The sequence below is a fragment of the Manis javanica genome, chromosome 2 (genome assembly GCF_040802235.1).
Source record: "Manis javanica isolate MJ-LG chromosome 2, MJ_LKY, whole genome shotgun sequence".
NCBI lineage: Eukaryota > Metazoa > Chordata > Mammalia > Pholidota > Manidae > Manis > Manis javanica.
In genome coordinates this window covers 80,391,543-80,411,976 of record NC_133157.1, presented here as the reverse complement: position 1 = coordinate 80,411,976, position 20,434 = coordinate 80,391,543, and the positions used below count along the sequence as shown (strand labels likewise).

The 20,434-nt window shown below is 38.1% G+C and overlaps 1 protein-coding gene and 1 long non-coding RNA gene across 7 annotated transcripts in view; one reads left to right on the top strand and one right to left on the bottom strand.

Moving 5' to 3' along the window:
• The first annotated feature begins 3,569 nt into the window (after positions 1-3,569).
• Positions 3,570-20,434, top strand: part of SLC28A3 (solute carrier family 28 member 3) — a 52,750-nt gene continuing 35,885 nt past the window's right edge. For 2 of the 6 annotated variants that reach the window (XM_017678346.3, XM_073228723.1), the window contains exon 1: positions 3,571-3,885. In XM_017678346.3, coding sequence (XP_017533835.3) covers positions 3,826-3,885 — 60 coding nt within the window. In that variant the 5' untranslated portion in view covers positions 3,571-3,825. Of the gene's footprint in view, positions 3,886-20,434 lie in introns of all 6 variants that reach the window. The other 4 variants (XR_012127769.1, XM_017678347.3, XM_017678344.3 and 1 more) reach the window with 3 other exon arrangements.
• Positions 10,646-20,434, bottom strand: part of LOC108408377 (uncharacterized) — a 50,306-nt gene continuing 40,517 nt past the window's right edge. Inside the window, exon 4 of the long non-coding RNA XR_012127770.1 lies at positions 10,646-17,191. This is a non-coding gene — a long non-coding RNA (uncharacterized lncRNA). The remainder of the gene's footprint in view (positions 17,192-20,434) is intronic.

Here is a 20,434-nt window from a genome sequence, read left to right as displayed (position 1 = left end):
CCTCATTTGCAGAATTGTGGAGATGAAATGGAAAAATATAAGTGCCTCTCAACAGATACTTGTTATCTTCCCTTTTTCTTTATTGGTCCACCTTTGCACCAAGATCATCCTTCCCAGTGTTCTAACTAAGGTGATATAGACAGCCAAACAATCTTAGGTCAGAGTTAGATATGACCCAGGCAGCAGATTCTAAAGCTGGTCCTCGACTACGGCTAACTGTGGCTGTGGCTGGCCTTCCCTAGTACCCACTGTCTAGTGATTGTTGAAAAGCAAAATCTAACTGCCAAGGTGATTTTGTTAGAAAAAGATCTGAAAGCATTTCCTATGTCAAATACACATTATTGCTTTTATTTTTCTCTTGAATGATCTGAATAATTGGAGTTGGTTAATGAAATTAAGTTTGTAAACATTTATTACATTTTGGCTTATCAAACTACTTGAAGATGTATAACCAAATGTTAATTTGTAATACATGAAATGTTCTTCACGGGTGGACAGCAGGAAGCAGATAGAAATCATGCTGCAATGCCTAAAATATCATTCTTAACGTGGGATACAGGTTATACAAAACTTTTTTAAATGTGTTTCATTCCCTTTTGGAAACCCTGTCACCAAATAAAGAGAGTGACATTACTATAGAACTACATGCATAAGGCAATACCTCGCTTCAGGTGGAAAGCATGCTACCTCAGACACACGCAAACCACTGTTTATAGATCATTGTGGGGTTTTTTAATTTTAAGATATGTTTTATCTTAAAACAGTAAATTTACTACATGTCAGGCATAGTAACACATTTGGTCATCTCAATAATAGTGTAAAATGGGTACTATTTTCCCTGTTTTATAGATGAAGAATTGCCATGTATTTATTTTTTTTAACTTTTGTATTAATTTAGAGGGGGTTGGGTTTTCTTTTCTTTAATGAGCTTGCACACATATACACTGCATGAGTTTTGATTCTTTATAAGCCAGTTCTTGGGGAATCTAATAGAATACAGAAATTGTTTCACTAAAAAGCCCAGTGATTTGGTTGTTACACATTTGGTTGTTTCAACTTTGATTTCAAAGTTGATAGTGGCATTTGAGGGACGCTGCCATGAAAACAGCTAAGACTCAGGAGTTAAGAGATGGTTTCTTAGGCCATGGCACAAGCTACTGCTCACAAACAATGACTCTGCATGAGTGCAGAATGATAAAATGTAGTCTTGTAAAGTTCAAAGGGTCTTTCACCTCATTTTCTGATCATGATTTCTAATTCCAAATTGGGCAAAATGAACCATATGTTCTACTAAGGTGCCATAATTTTAAGTGACAGCCACATATATCAAGTTAATTCCTGCACTACTAAAAATGTCTGAATTATCATTAGCTCTAAAAGCTCCTAACCTTAAGTTTCAGAAAGCATTTTAAGTTAAAACTTCTCTGTAAAGGACCATCATTTTTGTATTAGGATCACAGCTGCATGTGCAATTTCTGATTAGGTCTCAATTTTTCCTTTTTTGCTAGTGGAGTTAGAGGACAGAAGGAGCAGGTCACTGTGTCTTTTCATCAACATTGTAGTGTTCTTGTTTGCACAGCGACATGTGCTCAAATACACTTACACTCTTTTAAAAGTACCATCTACAGCTTATAGACAGAAAAAGCATTGAATGTGGCATTTTAAGATTCATATAACAGTATCTGCAAGAATATCAGGAATTTGCATCAAGTCTCTGCAGTTGTAACCATAAATGGCAGAATGAATGTGTTTCTTTTCCCCCAGAGAGAAAGGATCCTTCACAATCTTAAGACTGAGGTTAAGTCTTGAGTTCCTGAAGGTTGTATCTAGTACAGCAACTGGTTTCTTCCCACAATCTTACAATCAAAGTTTCCCTTTATCTGCTGTCTATTTATCTGCACCTCTCTCAACCACTTCCAATTGGAATGACCTTCTGCAATTGGTAATTGCTGTTATTATGGCATATCACAACTATGGGGAAGAACTGGTAAAAATTCCCCAAGTCTCTGTTCATCAGTGAAAATCAATCATGAGCTAAAGCATGAAGAAATCTCAGACAGTGCTGATAAATGGCAAGGGCATGGAATACGGATCCAGGAACACAAAGTGAGAAGTCAGAGATCATCTTCCCCACAGTGTCAATATGCCAGGAACTTGGGAGGAAACTGGCCTGACCACAGTCCAGCAGGGGTGCTGTGCCCTCCTGGAAAGTGCAATATGTCACTTGCTCAACCACGGTATACCTCACTTCAGGCAGAACGCATGTTATCTCAAACACATGCAAACCACTGTTTACAGATCATTGTGGGGTTTTTTAATTTTAAGATATGTATTAACTTAAAACAGTACATTTACTACATGTCAGGCACTAGTCCACATGTTTTTAGGTATAGTAACACATTTGGTCATCTCAATAATAGTGTAAAATGGGTACTATTATCCCTGTTGTGTAGATGAAGAATCTGAGGCAAAAAGAACATAGTAACTTTCTCAAATTCAAGTGGTTAATAAGTGGGGGATCAGCACACATTTTCCATAAAGGGCCAGGTAGGTATTATTTTAGCCTGTGAGACAGACATGAGGTCTCTGTAGCAATTACTCAATCCAGCCTTCATGAAACAGCAGACATAGATGATGCATAATGAATGAGCATGATTGTGTTCCAATGAAATATTATTTATGAACAATGAAATTTGGGCAATAGTTTGCATGTGCCATGAAATATTTGCCCTTTTGATTTTTTTTAAACCATTTAAAAATCTAAAAACCATTCTCAGCGCTGGGACATATAAAAACAGGCAACTGGCTGGGTTTAGCTCTTGAGCTGTAGTTTGCTGTAGTAAGTGGTAGAGCCAGGACTTGAACCCAGATAGTATGGTTCCAGTGAGTTCCTTATCATGGAATATATATATATGTGCAGTCTATATAATGATAACTATAGTAAATTATGCCCTCTTTAGAAAACTCAGCAAAGTGTGAAAGAGAAAATAACAATCACCCATAAAACCACAACCCAGAAATGACCACTAGTAACATGTGAGATTTTTTTCAACTCTTTTGTGCACTGAATGCATTATTCAATTTATTAATTCAACTTTTTATCTTAGGTGTTTTCCACATTTTGAAAGAATCCCACAACTAATATCTTCATAAAGCAAAGAATCCTATTAAGAGAGCAGCTGTTTTTACCTTTCATTTATCAAATGCCATATATTTGCATTTCTGGGAGTTGGATATTTAAAAGCAACCCAGTGTGTAGACAAGGATGTAGCAAAAAGGCTTTGGAACCATCCACCAGACCTGAATTTTACTTCTCCCTGTAACTTTATTAGCCAAATGACTGTGAGAAAGTTGTTAAGTTCCCTTGTTCTGAAGATAAACCAGAACCAACATTTAGAAAGCGTGGAGCATGTGCCCAGGACAGAACAGTGGTCACTTGGCAGCAATCAGCTTCACATTGCCTGCCATCCACAGGAAATAGATTGCTTCACTCAGGACGGAAGAGAAAGTGTCCTTTTCTGTTTCTGTAAACTATAGTTTTCTCTCTAGAGTGAAATAAGCAGGAAATCATCTGGATAAAGGGAAAGATTAATGAGGTGGGTGGACCTGAAATGGAAGCCTCCACCCCGACCGCCTACCACTCCTCCCCGCCCCAACCAGGAGGTGATTACTGGCTTCTAAACTGAAGTGGTGCCCAGGTTCCTACAACAGCAGGTGGCATTCAGACATCAGCAGAGGCTGTGCTCTTTTGCACAGGGACGGAGGATCTCCAGACATCTGAAAAGAATTGGGAGTCCAGCCACTTTCAGGAGTGGCAAAAAGTTCATGGAGCTGAAGAGTATGACAGCCCCCAGAGCGGAGGGCTACAGTAACACTAGCTTCCAGGTGAGCAGAAGTTTTACCTTATGTTTAAGACCAACTAAATGGAAATAATGCTCTTTCCTTGCTTCCTTGGCAAGATTCTTAATTAAAGCAGTGGAGTTATTGGAACACAGTAAGATTTTTAATGGCATTCTTTAATCCTATTATTTTTCCTTCTTGAGTTTTTCTTGGGTTGACAAACCTGAAAAGTCTCTTTTAAGCAAACCTGTTTTGATCTCTGACTTGCCCTGTTACTTAAAAACAAGGCTGTCTTCTTCTACTTTAGTTTTGGGCTCAGGATACAGGATTTTCCTACAGACATTTTCCCAAAGTGCTGGTGAGAGAGCAAGAATGGGAAGAATCCAGATCCCGGATGTCATCAGCATCTCAGGGTTTCTTTCTCTTAAGCCAGGTCTCAGAGCCCATCAGATGGTGGCCTGGGTGCCTGCTTTGGAGCAGGTGGATTATGTGAACCAGTCTCATGTCATCGACCAAAACTCAATGAGTAACTAATGTTGCTTGACTCAGGGCTATAGGCTGCAGAGACCCGGAAAGAGTCCTGTCCCTGGGAAACACCAGGCTGTTGTGACTGGGTCTTGGATGGAGATTTGGAGGGGCTCTTCTCAGGTGTGCTTCCTTTTCTGAGCTGACACTCAACATGGGAGCATGCAGGAGCAGGTGTCAGCAATCCCTTGGGCTTCAGAGTCACCAAACAGGCAAAACAAACTGTTAGGCACCAGCAAAGAAAGGGACAAGGAAGATTAAAGGGGCTCTGACACAAGCCCAGAGTCTTCCACTGACAAGTCACTGTAAATTCTCTGAGCTTCATTTCTGCTGTCTATTTGGTCACAGTGATGATCCTCTTCATGTTATGAGTGCAGAGGAGGAAAAATCCTTTCCTCTACCCTCTTATATTTAGTACCTGGGGTCTGTGAATTAAACTGAGAAACGACAGATTAACTGGAGAAAAGGAATACAAACTTTATTAATATTTTTAACTTAATGTGCATGGAGCTTCACAAAAAGAAGTGAAAAGGGCTTATATACTCTTTTAACAAAGGATGATAAATTGTGGAGAAGTACCTACACAAAGGGAAAAGGACTTGGGCTTTTAGGGTCAATAAACTGTGGGAAGGTGACTAGGAAATATATGAAGGGAACTAATGGAATATAGAGTTTCATAGTGAGATTCCTTATGCAGTCTTACTGCAGTGCCAGCTCTGTCTCCAGTGATACAAGTCATTCTCCTCTTTCTGTTATGGAAAAGGGCAACACCTTCACAGTGGAAAGGTACGTCCTGCCTCTGGCACATAGAGGAAGAATAGAGCACTCTTTCTGTGTCTGCTTTTTTTCAGTTGCCTTCAGTTCAAAATAATTAGCATGCTAAAGTGGCATATTTTGAGGTGGCATATCCCGATCCCCTCCATAAAGGTTAAATGAGGAAAAAAACATAAAGCAGAGGATGTTTTATGATTCAAGAGAATGGAAGGGATGGAATGAGATAGTGTAAGTGAATATGGTAGCAAGACAAATGTGTCTGCAATGGAGAAGGGTCCACGTCACCAGCAACTGGCTGACTATAGTCAGTGAAGAGAACACATAACTGCTAATGGTGGCCGTCTTTTCTAACCCTCACTCTCTTCTATCAAAACAAAGCATCCTCAGGCCTCAGGATGCAGAGCAGAGCATCTCAAACCCAGCCTGGGACCACACATCAACACCAACAAGCAGCAATCAGGTTATTTCCTCCAACACTTGCTCTTCAGCAGGAATTTCCTGAGACACATATTACTCAGCAAAATCATGAACTGCTCCCCTGGATAGAGCCACCACTAGAAAGGATACCAATTCAGAGGAATAAAACACTACAGGGATACCTTGGAGATACTGCACGTTCAGTTCCAGACCACTGCAGTAAAGCAATTCAAATGAATATTTTGGTGTCCCCGTGCATATAAAAAGTATGTTTATACTATATTGCAGTCTAAGTGTGCAATAGCATTGTGTCTAAATAAATTGTACATTTCATTATTTTATTGCTAAAAAAAAAAAGCTGACCATCATGTGACACTTCAGGCAGCTGTAATCTTTTTGCTGGTGGAGGGTCTTGCCTTCATACTGATGGCTGCTGACTGATCAGGGTGGTGGTTCCTGAAGGATGGGGTGACTGTAGCAATTTCTTAAAATAACACAGGAATGAAGTTTGACCCATCAACTGACTCTTCTTTCATGAACAATTTCTCTGTAGCACATGATGCTGTTTAATTGCATTTTACCCACAGTAAAAGTACTTTCAAAATTGTAGTCGGTCCTCTCAAACCCTGTGGCTGCTTTATCAACCTAGTTTATGTAGTGATATAAATACTTTGTTGTTATTTCAATAATCTTCATAGTATCTTTATCAGGAGTAGTTTCCATCTCAAGAAACCATTTTCTCTGCTAATCCATAAGCAACTCCTTCATTAAAATTTTACCATGAGATTGGAGCAATTCAGGTACAGCTTCAGGCTCTACTGATTCTAGTTCTCTTGCTGTTTCCACCACATCTGCAGTTACTTCCTCCACTGAAGTCTTGAACCCCTCAAAATTATCCATGAGGTTTGGAATCAACTTCTTCCTGTGAATGTTGAGGTTTTGATGTTTTGCCATGAATCAAGAATGTTTTTAATAGTGTCCAGAATGGTGAATCCTTCCCAGAAAGTTTTTTATTTACTTTGCCCAGACCCATCAATGAAATCACTATGGCAGTTCTTAGAAATGTATTTCTTAAATAATAACTAGACAGTTAAAACTACTTCTTTGTCCCTGAGTTGCAGAGTAGATCTTGTGTTAGCAGACATGAAAACATTAATCTCAGTGTCCATCTCCATCAGAGCTCTTGGGTGACCAAGTACGTTATCAATAAGCAGTAATATTTTGAAAGGAAAGTTTTTCTGAGAACTAGAATTAGCAGTAGAGCCTGAAGCTGTACCTGAATTGCTCCAATCTCAACAAGGGTCTTAAAATATTCAGTAAAGCATGTTGTAAACAGATGTGTTATCATCCAGGCTTTGTTAATCCATTTCTAGAACACAGAGTAGATTTAGCATAATTCTTAACAGAATGGCCAATAAGCATTGGCTTCAACTTAAAGTCACCAGCTGCATTAGCCCATAACAAGCCCTGAATTTCTATCCTGTATTTATGATAATTACTTCTCCACTTTGTTTTATATCTTACTGTCTAATTCTCAAGCACCACCTTTGCCTATTTTTGAACTTTATATAAATAGAAAATTACAAGAAAACTTCTTTGCTTATTTTAAAACATTGATATGGAAATAGTTAAGATGACTCATTTTGTATCTGGCTTCTTTTGCTCAACTTTATTTGTCAAGGTGTTGCATGTAGTTGGAGTTCATCCAGTTTCTTTGATATATAGTATTTTCCATAAATATTACACAATTTGCCTATTTTACTATTACAAAACATTTGTGTTGTTAAGCTTGGGGTTGCTGGGAGCTTTTGTAAACACATAGCTATTAATACTCTTGGAAATGTTGCCTGGTGCATATGTAACAAACTTATTCTGGGGTTATATTTAGGAGATATTAAAATTGCTAGGTCATTGGGAATGCATATATATTTCCAACTCTAGTAATAACATCAGGCTTGTTTCCTGAGTGGTTTTACCAATTTACACTCCCATCCAGAAAGTGTGAGTTCCTATAACTCCATAGACTTACCAGTATTTATCTAGCTTTTAACTCCAGTGATTCTGGTAGGTATATGATAGTACATCATTGAGGTCTCACTTTAATTTTCCTGTGTTATTGGCCATTAGATGCCTACTCTATAAAATACTTGTTCAAGTTTCTTGCTCATTTTCTCTATTGGAATTTGTCTTTTTCCTATTATTTTGAAAGAGTTCTTTAAATGTCCCGAATACAAAGCCCTTTCTCAGTTATATGGTCTTCTACCACTGCTGCTTTCACTCTTTAATAAGCAAAAGTTAAATATTTGGCCCCATTTATCAGTTGTTTCTCCTTGATATGTCCTATTTAAGAAAACTTTTCATACCCTGCAGGATCATGAAGATATCCTCCCGTATTTTCTCAAAGCTTATTCTTGCCTTCTACATTAAGTCCTGTAGCCTGCCTGAAATTGAACTTACGTATAGTGTTAAGGTGGAGGGTCAAGTTCGCATTTCTACATGGAGATCCAGTTTTTTCAAATCACTCTTTCAAGAAACCATCTTTTCCCCACATTTTTCAAGTGTCCATATTTGGGTAAGTCTTTTTAGAATAGAGAAAATGAAAGATTTCTCCAAACTCAAAGGAGGGGGAAGGATCTAGAGAAGAGGAAAAGATGAAAGTTGACAGCAAAAGAAGTCAGATAAAGTTCAGAATTTCTAAGGTGAAAATGCAGACAACTTTCGAAAGAACAATTCTTCTTACATGTGTCCCTCAGAACCCCAGCTCAAGTCTCCTCCTCTCCAGGAGTAAGCATGGATCTTGCCAACGTGGATCTGAGAGGCACAGGGCCTGTGCTTGCTCTGAAGTCAGTTGGGTGGGACCCAATTATGAAAGTCTTGACAGGATTAGATGGGGATTCTGCCTCCATTCTGTACACATACAATAAGGCTGATCTATTCTATGAATCACCAGGTGAGCCAGTCAGGTTTGGATAGTTTGTTAAATAGAGGTCAAAATTTGGGAGGTCATATAAGTACTGGAACTTTGGCACAGACTTCTAACACAGGTACTTTGAATATAAAGTTCTGAGGTTGGCAGTAATTATCAGAGTCGAGAAGAGTACTATTTCCCCTAACACACTAGTCAGGGAGGTCAACATGAATCACACGGGGTTGCTGAGTAGGTGTTTCAAGGGCTCCTCAGGACAAGCTTGACTAGAGAGAGCTATCTAGATGGGTTTTTTTCCCCTGCACAAGTAAATTAAAACACAGAAAACATAAGATAGTAATTTCCTTTGTAAGGAGAGTTTAAAAATACATACTCTCTACTCTATCATCAAACCAGATCATACCTAGACTTATGATTTCTAACCACCTCGATGACTGTAACCCAAGGAACTTTCAGAGTTAAAAGGGTAAATTCATACCCAAGTTCCAAACATACTTAAATGTTTTCCAATAAGTGAATCTAGTGTCCATTTTTAAATTTAAATTTAAACTAGTTAAAATTAAATACAATTAACATTTAAGTCCTTATTTTCACTCATCACATTTCAAGTACTTAGGAGCCACATGTGGCTAGTGACTATTTATTGGATGTCTCTGGAAGACACATATTTTTTGGTTTGGAGGATACAAAAAAAAACCCTGATTATCTTTCCTTTAAGGACCTGACCACTAAGTCACAAAATTAAAAGTAAAGTAATAACTTTAGGATCGTTTCTGTAAGATAAGTAGTACTAGCCCCTCTTTTATTCCCAGCTTTACTAATTTGCCTCTTTTTTTTTCCACACTTGATCTTTCTTCTGGACATTTCTGTAGGAGGTTTGTGATTACTAATTCAGTCTCTTCACTTGTGTGGCTGAGATTTCTACTTCTTGAGTCAGTTTAGTTAGGTCATTTGTGATTCTAAGAATTTTCCCATTTCACCTAAGTTATCTAATTTGTTAGCATACAACTGTTCATAATATTTCTTAATGTCTTTTCTTTTCTGTAAGGATAGTTGTAATGGCTCCACTTTCATTCTTGATTTTAGCTATTTGTATCTTCTCATTTTTTTCTTTGTCAGCCTAAAGATTTGTCAATTTTGTTCTTTTCAAGAAACAATTTGCTGTTTCATTGATTCTCTCCATTGTTTTTCTAGTCTCTCCTTCACTTATCTCTACTCTAATTTTTATTACTTCCTTCTGCTACCTTCAGTTTGGTTCGTTTCTTCTCTAGTTTTTCTTACAGTGCAAAATTAGGTTACTGGTTTGAGATCTTCTTTTTTTAATAATATAAGCAATTACAGCTATAAATTTCCCTCTTAAGCACTGCTTTAGTTTCATTTCTTCAGTGTTTCTATGTTATGTTTTCATTTCTATTCTTATGAAATTATTTCAAATTTCCCATAAGGCTTCTTCTTTAATTTATTGGTTATTTAGGATTGTGTTTTTTAATTTTCAGTTTTGTGAATTTCCCAAGTTTTCTCCCATTATTCATTTTTAATTTCATTCCATTGTGGTTGGAGAATATAGTTTGCATGATTTCGGTTTTTTTAAATTTACTGATACTTGTTTGGGCCTATTATATGGTCTAACCTGGAGAATATGCCATGTGCACTTGAGAAGAATGTGTACCCTACTATTTTTGGTGGAGTGCTCCTTATATGTATGTTAGGGCCTATTTGATGATAGCATGGTTCATTTAATTCTATTTCCTTACTGATAATCTCTCTGGTTGTTCTATCCATTGCTGAAAGTGGAGCACTAAAGTCTCCAACTATTATTGTAAAATTGTCTATTTTACATCTACTATTATGCAATTTATCATTTTTATTCCTCTCATGTCTTTCTTCCTCAATTCATCCATTACTTCTTTTGTGTTAAATACAGAAAGTGTACCAGTTTAATTATTTTTCTCATTTGTTGTCATATATTTTTAAGTCACTTTCTTTGAGGGTGTTCTAGGGATTAAAGTAAAAATCAAAATTTATAAATATCTTGTTAATATTAATCTCAGTATAATTTCACTGGTACACAAAAACAGTAGAGTTCCATTCCCTTCACTTTCTTTTATGCTATTATTACATCTTTATACACTATAAGTCCATTATATGTTATAAACAGTTTTATAATTATTGCTTTACACAATGGTATTTTAAATCAGATCAAAGAAAGGGGTTACAAACAAAAATCCAATATATTTACCTATGTTATGTTTACTGGTGTTTATTTCTTGGTGTGAATTTGAGTTGAATTATTGCGTTCTTTCATTAATCTGAAGAGCTATTTTAGTGTTTCTTATAGGAAAGGTCTGCTAGCAGATAATTCTGTTTTTGTTTATCTGCTTTGTCCTTTGGTTCATCCAGTAATGTCCATTAATTTTTGAAAAACAGTTTTGCTAAATATAGAATTCTTGATTGATAGATTTTCCTTTCAGCACTTCAAATATGTATGTAGGATCACTGCCTTCTGGCATTCATGGTTTCTGATAAGAAGTTAATAATCTCCTTGAGAATTCCTTATATGTGAGTTTCCTCTTTCTTGATGCTTTCAAGATTATCTCATTGTCTTAAGCTTTCCACAGTTTGATTATGGTGTGTTTAGGTGTGGATCTCTGATGTATCCTATTTGGAGCTGACAAAACTTCTTGAATGTGTAGATTAATGTTTTTCATTAATTAATTGGGAAGTTTTCAAGCACTACTTCTTCAAATATTCTTTTCTTTTTCTCCTTTATCTGTTTCCTCTCCTTCTGTGACTGTCACTGTGCATATATTGGTATTCTTGATCATGTCCCACACATCTTGAAGGCCCTGAATCTCTTTATTGTTATTCTCTATATGATGAGACATTATTCTCATACTTTCCTTTAGTTCTCTGTACATGGTTTTCTTTAGCTTTTTGAACATATTTAAAATAGTTGATTAAAAATCTTGTCTAATAAGCCCAACATCTAGGCTTCCTCGGGAACAGTTTCTATTGACTGCTTTTTTCCTGTGTATGAACTTTCTCATTTATCAATTTCACAATTTTTTGTAAAAAAGTGGACATTTTAAATAATATGGCAAATCTGGAAAACAGAAACCTTCCTCCTTCCCCAAGGTTTGCTGTTGTCTGTGTGTAGCTGTTGTTGTTATTGTTGTTGCTGTTTGTTTGTTTAGTGACTTAACTGATTCTACGTAGTCTGCATTTTTTGTCATATTTCACCACTAAAGACTTTTTTCAGTTAACTTGATGATCAACTATGGTTTGGACATAAATTTCACGTGGCTGGAACCAATATATGTCCCAGTCTTTGCGAAGAGCCCTATGTGCATGCTGTGGGGTTTGCCTTCAGTGCTCAGGCAGGCAGTTTACAGCTCTTATGTTCACCTTCCTGCTTCCTGTTGAGTTTCAAGATCAGCCAGAGATGAAAGCTTTTGTCCTTACCAGGCCCTTTCCAGACATGAACACAACCTTGGGTATGTGCCTGGACTTCTAGATTCCCAGGAATGTCAGAGCTTTTCAAAGTCCCTTATAGATATTTCATTCCCAAGCTTTTCCTTTAAATTTTTGCTTAGCTTATCTTCTCCAGCTGCTGACTATCTTAGGCAGTTGGCTATCTTAAACAGTTGATCCCAAAGAAGTAGTACGAGGTGAGATCTGAGTCCAGTTAAATGAAGATGTGTCTTGCAAGTTGGATTTTGTAAGGAACTGAAAGGTTAAATAATGACAATAATCTGGGGACTGGACTTTGGGAGAGTACCAACTTCATTTTGCCCCCTCCATAGGCTTGTGATGACGGTTTTATTGTGATTGCAGAATTGTTTTTCAAGGCTATCATGAGTCTGAGGAGAGGGGAATAGGACTAGAGAATTAAGACAGCACAAAGCTTGCTGTTTTGGATTCAATCATTTTACTTGGGATGAAAAAAAAAAAAACCTCTCTGGATTACTGCAAGCCTTTGGTTGATTTCCAGAGTTCTGAAAAAGTGATTTTGATTGCCAGTGTTCTTTTTGCTATATAAAGGATAGGTTTTGTAGGTCCTCCCTCTACCATTCCTCCTAACGTCACCAACAACCTTAGATTTCCACAGCAATGTCAGGCATGTCAGAAGGGAGTATGTGCATGATCAGGTGAGGAATGTTACTGGCCACATCTCTGATTCAGGGGACTGGAAGTACAGTAGGCTGGAATGCATTGGGTGATCAGTGGTAAGTAAAGCAAAGACTAAGATTTTAAGGCTTTCAGCCATGACTTTCACCTTTTACTAAACTGGGGGAAGCATTCAAGCATCTAATGGTCATTGGAAAAGAATTAGATTAAATCCTAGGTTTTTCTACTGTGAATATCCCTAGAGAGATACCCTCCTGATTCCAACAGATTCTTTTCTGGCTCTCCACAGTGATTGCATGGAGTAAGACCTAGTTTGTTATCCATCTCTGGTTCTACATGTATTTCCATGCAGACATCATATCAGCAGTGATCCAAGGATCATTGGAATAACAATGATCAGCACAGGAACACCAGTTTCAATTGGCTCACAAGGCAATGTGTCCTGCAAGTACATCCCCACACTTCATAGAGTAAGATACAGAAGTTTTCAGAGGGAAAAAAATGCTCTTATCTCAGTTAGGACAGATTCAAGACCAGTTGCTAGGCTCTAGTTTTCTTTTTTCATTACTAATTTTCAAACTTCTAGTCTACAGTCTCTAAATTTAAAATGAAGGTGGTGACACCTACTGACCCATCTCATCCAGACACTGTGGATGACAAGAAACTGGCCCTGGAGGCAAACTGAACTATTATTTGTCAAATTGAAAAAAATCAAAGGTATTTGAAATTTGGAATTGAATTTTTGAAAATTTGAAATTGAGGTTTTGAAATTTTAGATGGAACAGATTATTGCGAGCAGGAACTCCAAGTCTCTATTGTTCCACAGAAGTTTGGAATTCTGTCTTCACACTGAAGATTTAGATAAACTGCAGCATGATTGTCACTCAAAGCCAGGATCTGGACATTTACCACACATAGGCTGTGTTTGACCCAGAAGCCACTTACAGCCTTGACGTGCTTGATTGTTCTTTCTTTTTCCTAAGAAAAGAAATTAAAGAAAGATAAAATGATGGTTTCCATGTCTCTTGTCCTTTGGAAGTAAATACAGATAGAGGTTTCTTATGAAAATCCTGTGAATCGTGTGGTTAAGGAGCCTCTTGTGGGTGTTCAGGAACAAAGTAGATGATTACCAAGAATGGCTCAATCAGGAAACAGGGAAATGTACTTGAAGACCTATCAATGTTCCTTCCAATATCCTGGTTCTGTAAACTCAAGGCTTTGTTTGCTTTTCCTCTGAGAGCCAAAAGTCTTTGACATAAGCGTAGTATTTATTGATTCAACAGAAATTTATTGAACTCTGACACTGTGCCATGCTTTATGTTAGGAGTTGGAAGCACAGCTACTACTGTTCAGTTAAAATTAGTTGACAATGACAATCCAGCACAACACGGTTTATAAAAAGTGCTATTCATGATGTGAGGAGGTGATCTCACCTGGACTGGGAGTTGGGGAATTTCCTAACTGTTCCAAATGAACACTTACAGGCTTTCATTTTTTCATTCATTCACTCAACAAACATATACTCTGTGCCAGGTGGAAGGAAAATACCCAGTAGGGCACAAATTATCCCCAAAAATGCCATGTCAAGACCTATTTTGCCCATAGTACAGTATGTGGAGAAGTCAACCTCCTGAATGGGAAGGTCTGAGAAGCATACACAGGGAGGTAGAAAGGGCAGTAAAGAGAAACAGACAGAAGAGAAGAAAGTTCTTACTTGCTTCAAGCCTCTCTACTGATTTCAAAATCTTGGTCCCAAGGATCCAAAATCAATGATAAGTTTAGGTTTAAAACTAAATTGCTGTTCTGTGTTGACAGAAACATTCTAGGACAAACTAGTCAGCCATATTAAAAGGAGTTGTAAATAAAGTAATGGTGTAACTCCTCCATGAAACATAGTCTGAAAACAGCCCATTTAATGTGAGGCAAGGCTTTTGCACCATGAGAAAGTGTTAGTCAAAGTTCAAAGGGGCCAAGAGAGGCATATCTGCTCCCCTTCTGGACTATCTAGTTGCCTTACTCTCCTGACCTGCTCAACTTTGGGAGCATACCATAGTTCCAAATAGCACAATCTTTAATTGTGCAGTTATCTACTGATGGGTCCTACTTCCCTGTCAGTGTCTCTCCCTTTCAATAATATTCCTTTACAACTTTGCTAGCTTTTAAAGAATTTTTATTTTTCTAATTCACATTACTGTATCTTCAGTTTCTCATCTACCAGCTTCCATTGGTTCAGGAACATTTGTAAGGAGGAAGTTGGTTAGAGAATACCAGTCTAACAGGCAGCCGGAGAGGTTTGAAACAAAAATTGCTCAAGGGCCAGACTGACGCAGACAAACCCGGTGGAGGGCAAAGGTCTACTTACACAGTATGTTGGATCCACAAAGGAGGGGGTAGAAAGACAAAGACTTGCACAAATCCAACAGAAAACATTTCTAGGGGCCAGCAAATGCAAGGCTTCCTGTTGGTCCACACGGCTACTTCCTCATTCCCCTGCAGTGAAGTCTTTAGGTGAGAAAAGAGAGAAGAAGAAAGAAGGAAGGAAGAATTTAGAAACCACAAGTGGGAGTAAGAGGTGGTCTGTAATGTTCTACATACTGCCTGTCCTGTATGTGACCTTGACCTTGGCAGGACATAAGGAGGAAGTGGTAAGGAAGGAAAGCAGTGAGTTTCTGAAGAAATCCAGACTGGGGTGGGGTTGGGGTCTGACAGCAAGGCATAGATACTGATGCTAAAAGCCACATAAAGAATCATTTTGAGGAGGGTAAAGTGTAAGTTCTTTGGGTGAAGAACCAGGCTGTCAGACCCACCATTTAAGCAAGTTACCTAACTTTTGCACCTATTTCCTAAGCAAAAATAGGTACTAATACCTTGCATCACAGGCCCATTGGGAGACTAATGTGAAGCACTGACACCTAGCAAATGCTGAAGTGTCAGCTCTTCTCCCTTTCCGGTACCATTTCAGCCTTTCTACTCAACCCTTAATGCTATGTGCAGTCCCTTGGGCTCTGTCCTAGGTGCGCACATTTGTTCTTCTAACAAATATTTATTGTGCACCTGCTATGATCTAGACAGTGTGCTGGTTGCTGGGGATTACATATATGGTCCCTGTTCTGGGAAATTTAGAAGAGAAGCTGTCAGCCATAAATTATACACATGCTTATTTAATTACAGTCATAATAAAGATTATTTAAAGTTCAACTTCTGCAGGTTGTATTACTGTGCAAGTTAATTGAATTGAACTTGGCTGTGTCTGAAATTCCAAAGATGCAACATGTTTAGTCATAGGGAAACTAGAAATGCCCTTCCCAGCAAAACATCTTCCTACGGCTGAGAAAAAATTAAAGAGATAAGGATATAATTCCTTTGACTATATTGATCGAAACTAAAATTCTTATTATTCTCATTTCCTTCTCTGATTTATTTTTAATTCATAAATCTCCAATCAATCTGGAGGGGTCAAAATTCAGACTGCAGGGTAATTATAGATTGTTTTTTGTATATAAAAATGTATTTGGTGTCAAAACCTGGACCACCTCCAGGATGAAGCCTGGGTTCATTGTGCCTATCTTGTTCCTCTGCTATTTGGGGGAGTTGTGGGCACTTACTAAGTATTAGTCCTACTTTGAGCTGGGCTATTTCATGCCAGAGCAGTTAATAGTGAGGCCTTAAAGAGGCTCCATCATTACATCAGAGTCATTTGCATCTGCTTACATACGGGAAGTTGTTTTTGGGGATTTCTAAAATCACCTTGGCCATCAAGCACTTCTTTCCAAAGAGTGTTGATTAAATAAATGTGAATTAATCAGAAACACAAATAACAACTTTACAACATATAACACATTTTTAAGAACTGCATTTGACTAAATAATACATGGATCAGAATGAACCAAAATATTTGAAAAAAAACTTTATAAAGTCCTTTGAAAAGACTCAGATGCTGGGACCTCAGGGCCTTGAGGTTTACATTCGGCTGACATAACAATTCAAAGTTGCATGCTGGCATCTTCCGTGATTTTTCTGTCTGTGGATTCCAGTATTTGCTATACAAAGAGGCAGACCTCACACCTGGATTTCAATTTGGGCTTGGCCTGCATGAAAACAGCATCCCCAGCTAACTGGTTTGGATAATGGTTGCTGACAGGCTCCTGACTTAAGCACCTCCCTGAGACCCCACCTCCTAATATTATCATCTTTGGGGCTTAGGTTTCAACATAATGAATTTGGGGAGTACACAAACATTCGAATAGACCATGGCAACCAGTAAGTGCAGCTGGAAGAGTGGTTTTTAATAAGGGGAGAAAGGACATTTATCTATGAATTTTTGGCTTCACAGCAATAAAAAATGGATAAGGATGCAAATCTTAGAGAATCAAGGGAAGGAGGGCTGAGTACAGGAGAGTGTGGGGAAGCACAGAGCTGTGTGCCTGGCCCAGCCCTGGGTGAGGAGTCCAGGCGATGTCCCATTGTGGCTCCGGGGATTAGCTTCTCCTTGGGCACCTGGACACTTCTCTGGTCTTCTCCCTTTCAAACGTATAGCAGAAGTTCTTTGGGGAGAGTCTTCCACTATTCAAACAAATCAGCCTGAGTCAAAGTCAAGAAACAATAGCAGGAAATTAGAATCAGGCCAAAAAAAAAATCACACCTTATCAAACACACATTATTGACACAAAAATCAAAAGTTCCCTTAAGAGTGAAAGGTCGCCCAGCTGGAGAAAGTCAGTGATGTCTCAGAGTGTATAATTTTTCCTGTATATGACTTTTGGCTAGCTCCAGGCTCTGGAAACTCTGCACGTAGAAAAGAAATTACAAATATATACAAAAGTACATTTGGAGAAATTTAACTCCGCTATTGGTGATGACTTGGTTAGGATGGTAATGAGCAGACCCCTCCATTATAAAGGCACATTTCTCTAATCAGTAAGTAATTGGGAGGTGATACTTCAAGGTTATGTGACTATCCAGTTCGCCAACACATTGCACCCAATGTGGATTTTAGCATCCATTAACAACCTTTCCTGAATCAACTTTTACTCTGGGAGCTGCAAAGTGCTGATTTTCATTTCTTTAATATTCCTTTCCTCACTTGGTTGGAGGAAAAGAATAGACTGCCCTCTTTTCATCTTCCTCTCCCTCTTTTTGAGTATTATGGACTAACATTCTTCTTTAATTAAATGTTTTATAATCTATTACCAACTTGTTTCTCCTATTTTACTCTGAAAAATTTTGAACACAGAAAAATTTAAGGAGTTTCATAGTGAATGCCTATACATCCACCACCTACATTCTACAATTAATATTTTACTAGTCTTGCTTTCTCAATATTTATTCAGTTATCATACCCTCTACCCACCCAACAATCCATCTTACCTTTTGACACAAATTAAGTTGCAGACATTCATGTTTTTTTACTTTTTGGTGCTCAATTTATCCCAAACTTGCCCAGGGATCTCAGAATGCTTTCTGACAAGGATTGAATTTAGATATGACCACCCTAGAGACAACATATAATGTAAACATTTATAGTATATAAAAACAAGGCCTCAGTTTAGCGTAGTAATGCTTTCAATTAGCTTCCTGCTTCCAAAGCCAATAGACCTGCAGAATCAGAAGTGGAGCCTAGAGTTGGCCCTGCCGGCAGGGGTATTTACAGCATTGATGGAGTGGTGCCACCAAGTGGCCATTTCATGCAGCAACAACTAGTGTTGGCCCGCTGGAGCCTGTCTGGTCTGGCACAAGAATTACACTGAAAGCTAATCTGCATTTCATCTTCTAAATATAACTTGGGACTGATGAATTCTGATGGAAAAAATGACGACTTTTAGAAAAATCATTTGACAGCCTCAGACAGAATTAAGCAGGTTGCTTAAACATTACCATTTACTGTTTATTTTAAGAAACTGCATAAACACGATGCTAAGGCCTTTATTCCTGGGTATTGATTTCCACCAATAGTAGATTTTACTGGATGACAATATGGACAGATACAAAAGTGAAACCAAGATATACAAGTTACAAGTGTCCATATTCTCCCATTTATGGCTGTTTCATAACTAAAATAGATTGGGTGGAGGGTGGACAAGGAAGCCTTCTACAGGGGCCTTAGGGGGAAAGAGCATATTCCAGCCCACAGACCAGGAGGAGGTAGAATTCCTTGTTTGAAATGGATGTCAAAGATGCAAAAGGACGCTCACTACATTGAATTAATAAAGACAAGTGGAAAAAAGGAATTTATATCTGTTGCAAATACCTCAAAATGTAAGTTACATCCATGGCATTGAAACTAAGGTAGTCATGAGAACTGGCCCCTGGGGCCTTTTGCCTTGTTATTTAATGTGTTAATAAAGATGCATATACTTGGTTGGATCACAGATTAAATTTAATATGCTAATACCTACATTTCAATATAATCCTATTGAATATGATTCAATATATTCTTTTTCATCCTGCGTATTTACTTTTACACATTTTAAAACATTCTGAAAGAGGTCCGAAGGCACCACCCACTGTCCTGCTCTAAGACACTTCTCAGAAGTTGCCAGCAGCTTCCGTCACTGGCAGAGCTCCATCACAGCCTGGGTGGCTTGGGGTAGGAAATGTACTTTTATTCTGGGAAATCTTGGGCCTGCTAAAACACAAAGCCCTATTTCTAAAATAAAGGGGAAGAACAGATACTGGGGACAGCTAACAGTCTCGGCCACAATGTATTTTTGGTTCAAGTGATAGAGTTCAGTGGGTCTTCACTGGACTCACATTGTTCATTGTTATTTTGGTCTTCCTTGTCCCTGTTTCTGCCCATTTGATCTGGCATCGACTGAAAGAGTTCATCACCCTCTTTCTAAATATGTTGCTAGGTACTTCTCTTTGTGTTTTCTGTATGTTGACCTATGCTATTTGTACACAGATAGCTGTGCTTCTCAGACTGTAAGATTGTACCCTGACTTAACAGTGTTTATTTTCCTCAGTTCTTGTCTCCACCGCAACAAAGAATTGAAGGGCAGAGACACAGTAGTGAAGCAGAGTAAAATTTTTATTTGAAGTTACGCACTTAAAGAGAGAGAAAGTTGGGAGTCCTCAGAGAGGAGACACCCTGAAAGGTTGGGGGTTCCCTTTTGTAAGGATTTTTCAGGAATGTGACAAAGGGCTAGGGAATGTAGACTTGTTAACTGGTCTCAAGATGTTTATCTTTGGTGAGAGATAATAAATCTCTTCTCTTCTATTATCAGTCTTCTAGGTAATTTGGAAAAATTAACACAAGAAATTTACTGATCCAGTTCCTTCCCAGGATAGCAGCTTCCCTCTGGGAACATATCAATCAAGGTTATTTTCTGTTTGCTAAAGAATATGTTAAGAATCTTACATCCTAACTTCCTGGCTTTTAAAATGGAATCTTAGCTTTAAGGTGGAATCTTTCCTGTTCTTACTATGCTGTTTATATCTAGGCTTGTTTGCTGAATTAATCATTGTGCTTGTCTCCTGCCCAGGTTGCAAATTACTTGATTAGGGGCTGGAGGAGGAAAAAACAGCATATAGGTTAAGTTAAAGAATAAGCTGGGCCTTTTAGCAGGCTAAAGTAAATCTTACAGTGGCATGATCTAATTGACACAATGAAGACATGGGCTGTGCCCTCGGATACTTTTCTTTATCTGGAGAACATTTGGATATTCCAAGTTACTCCTGGCCTTTGGAGCCTCAACTGATTAATTCTGTGAGCCTTTTCTGGCTCTCTAGTTTTGCCTGGTTAACTCTTTGAGTCCCTTTTAGTGGCTTTACTGGCCTCAATTCTCTCTCTACCCGCTTATATCTACACATCCACCCAACACTGAT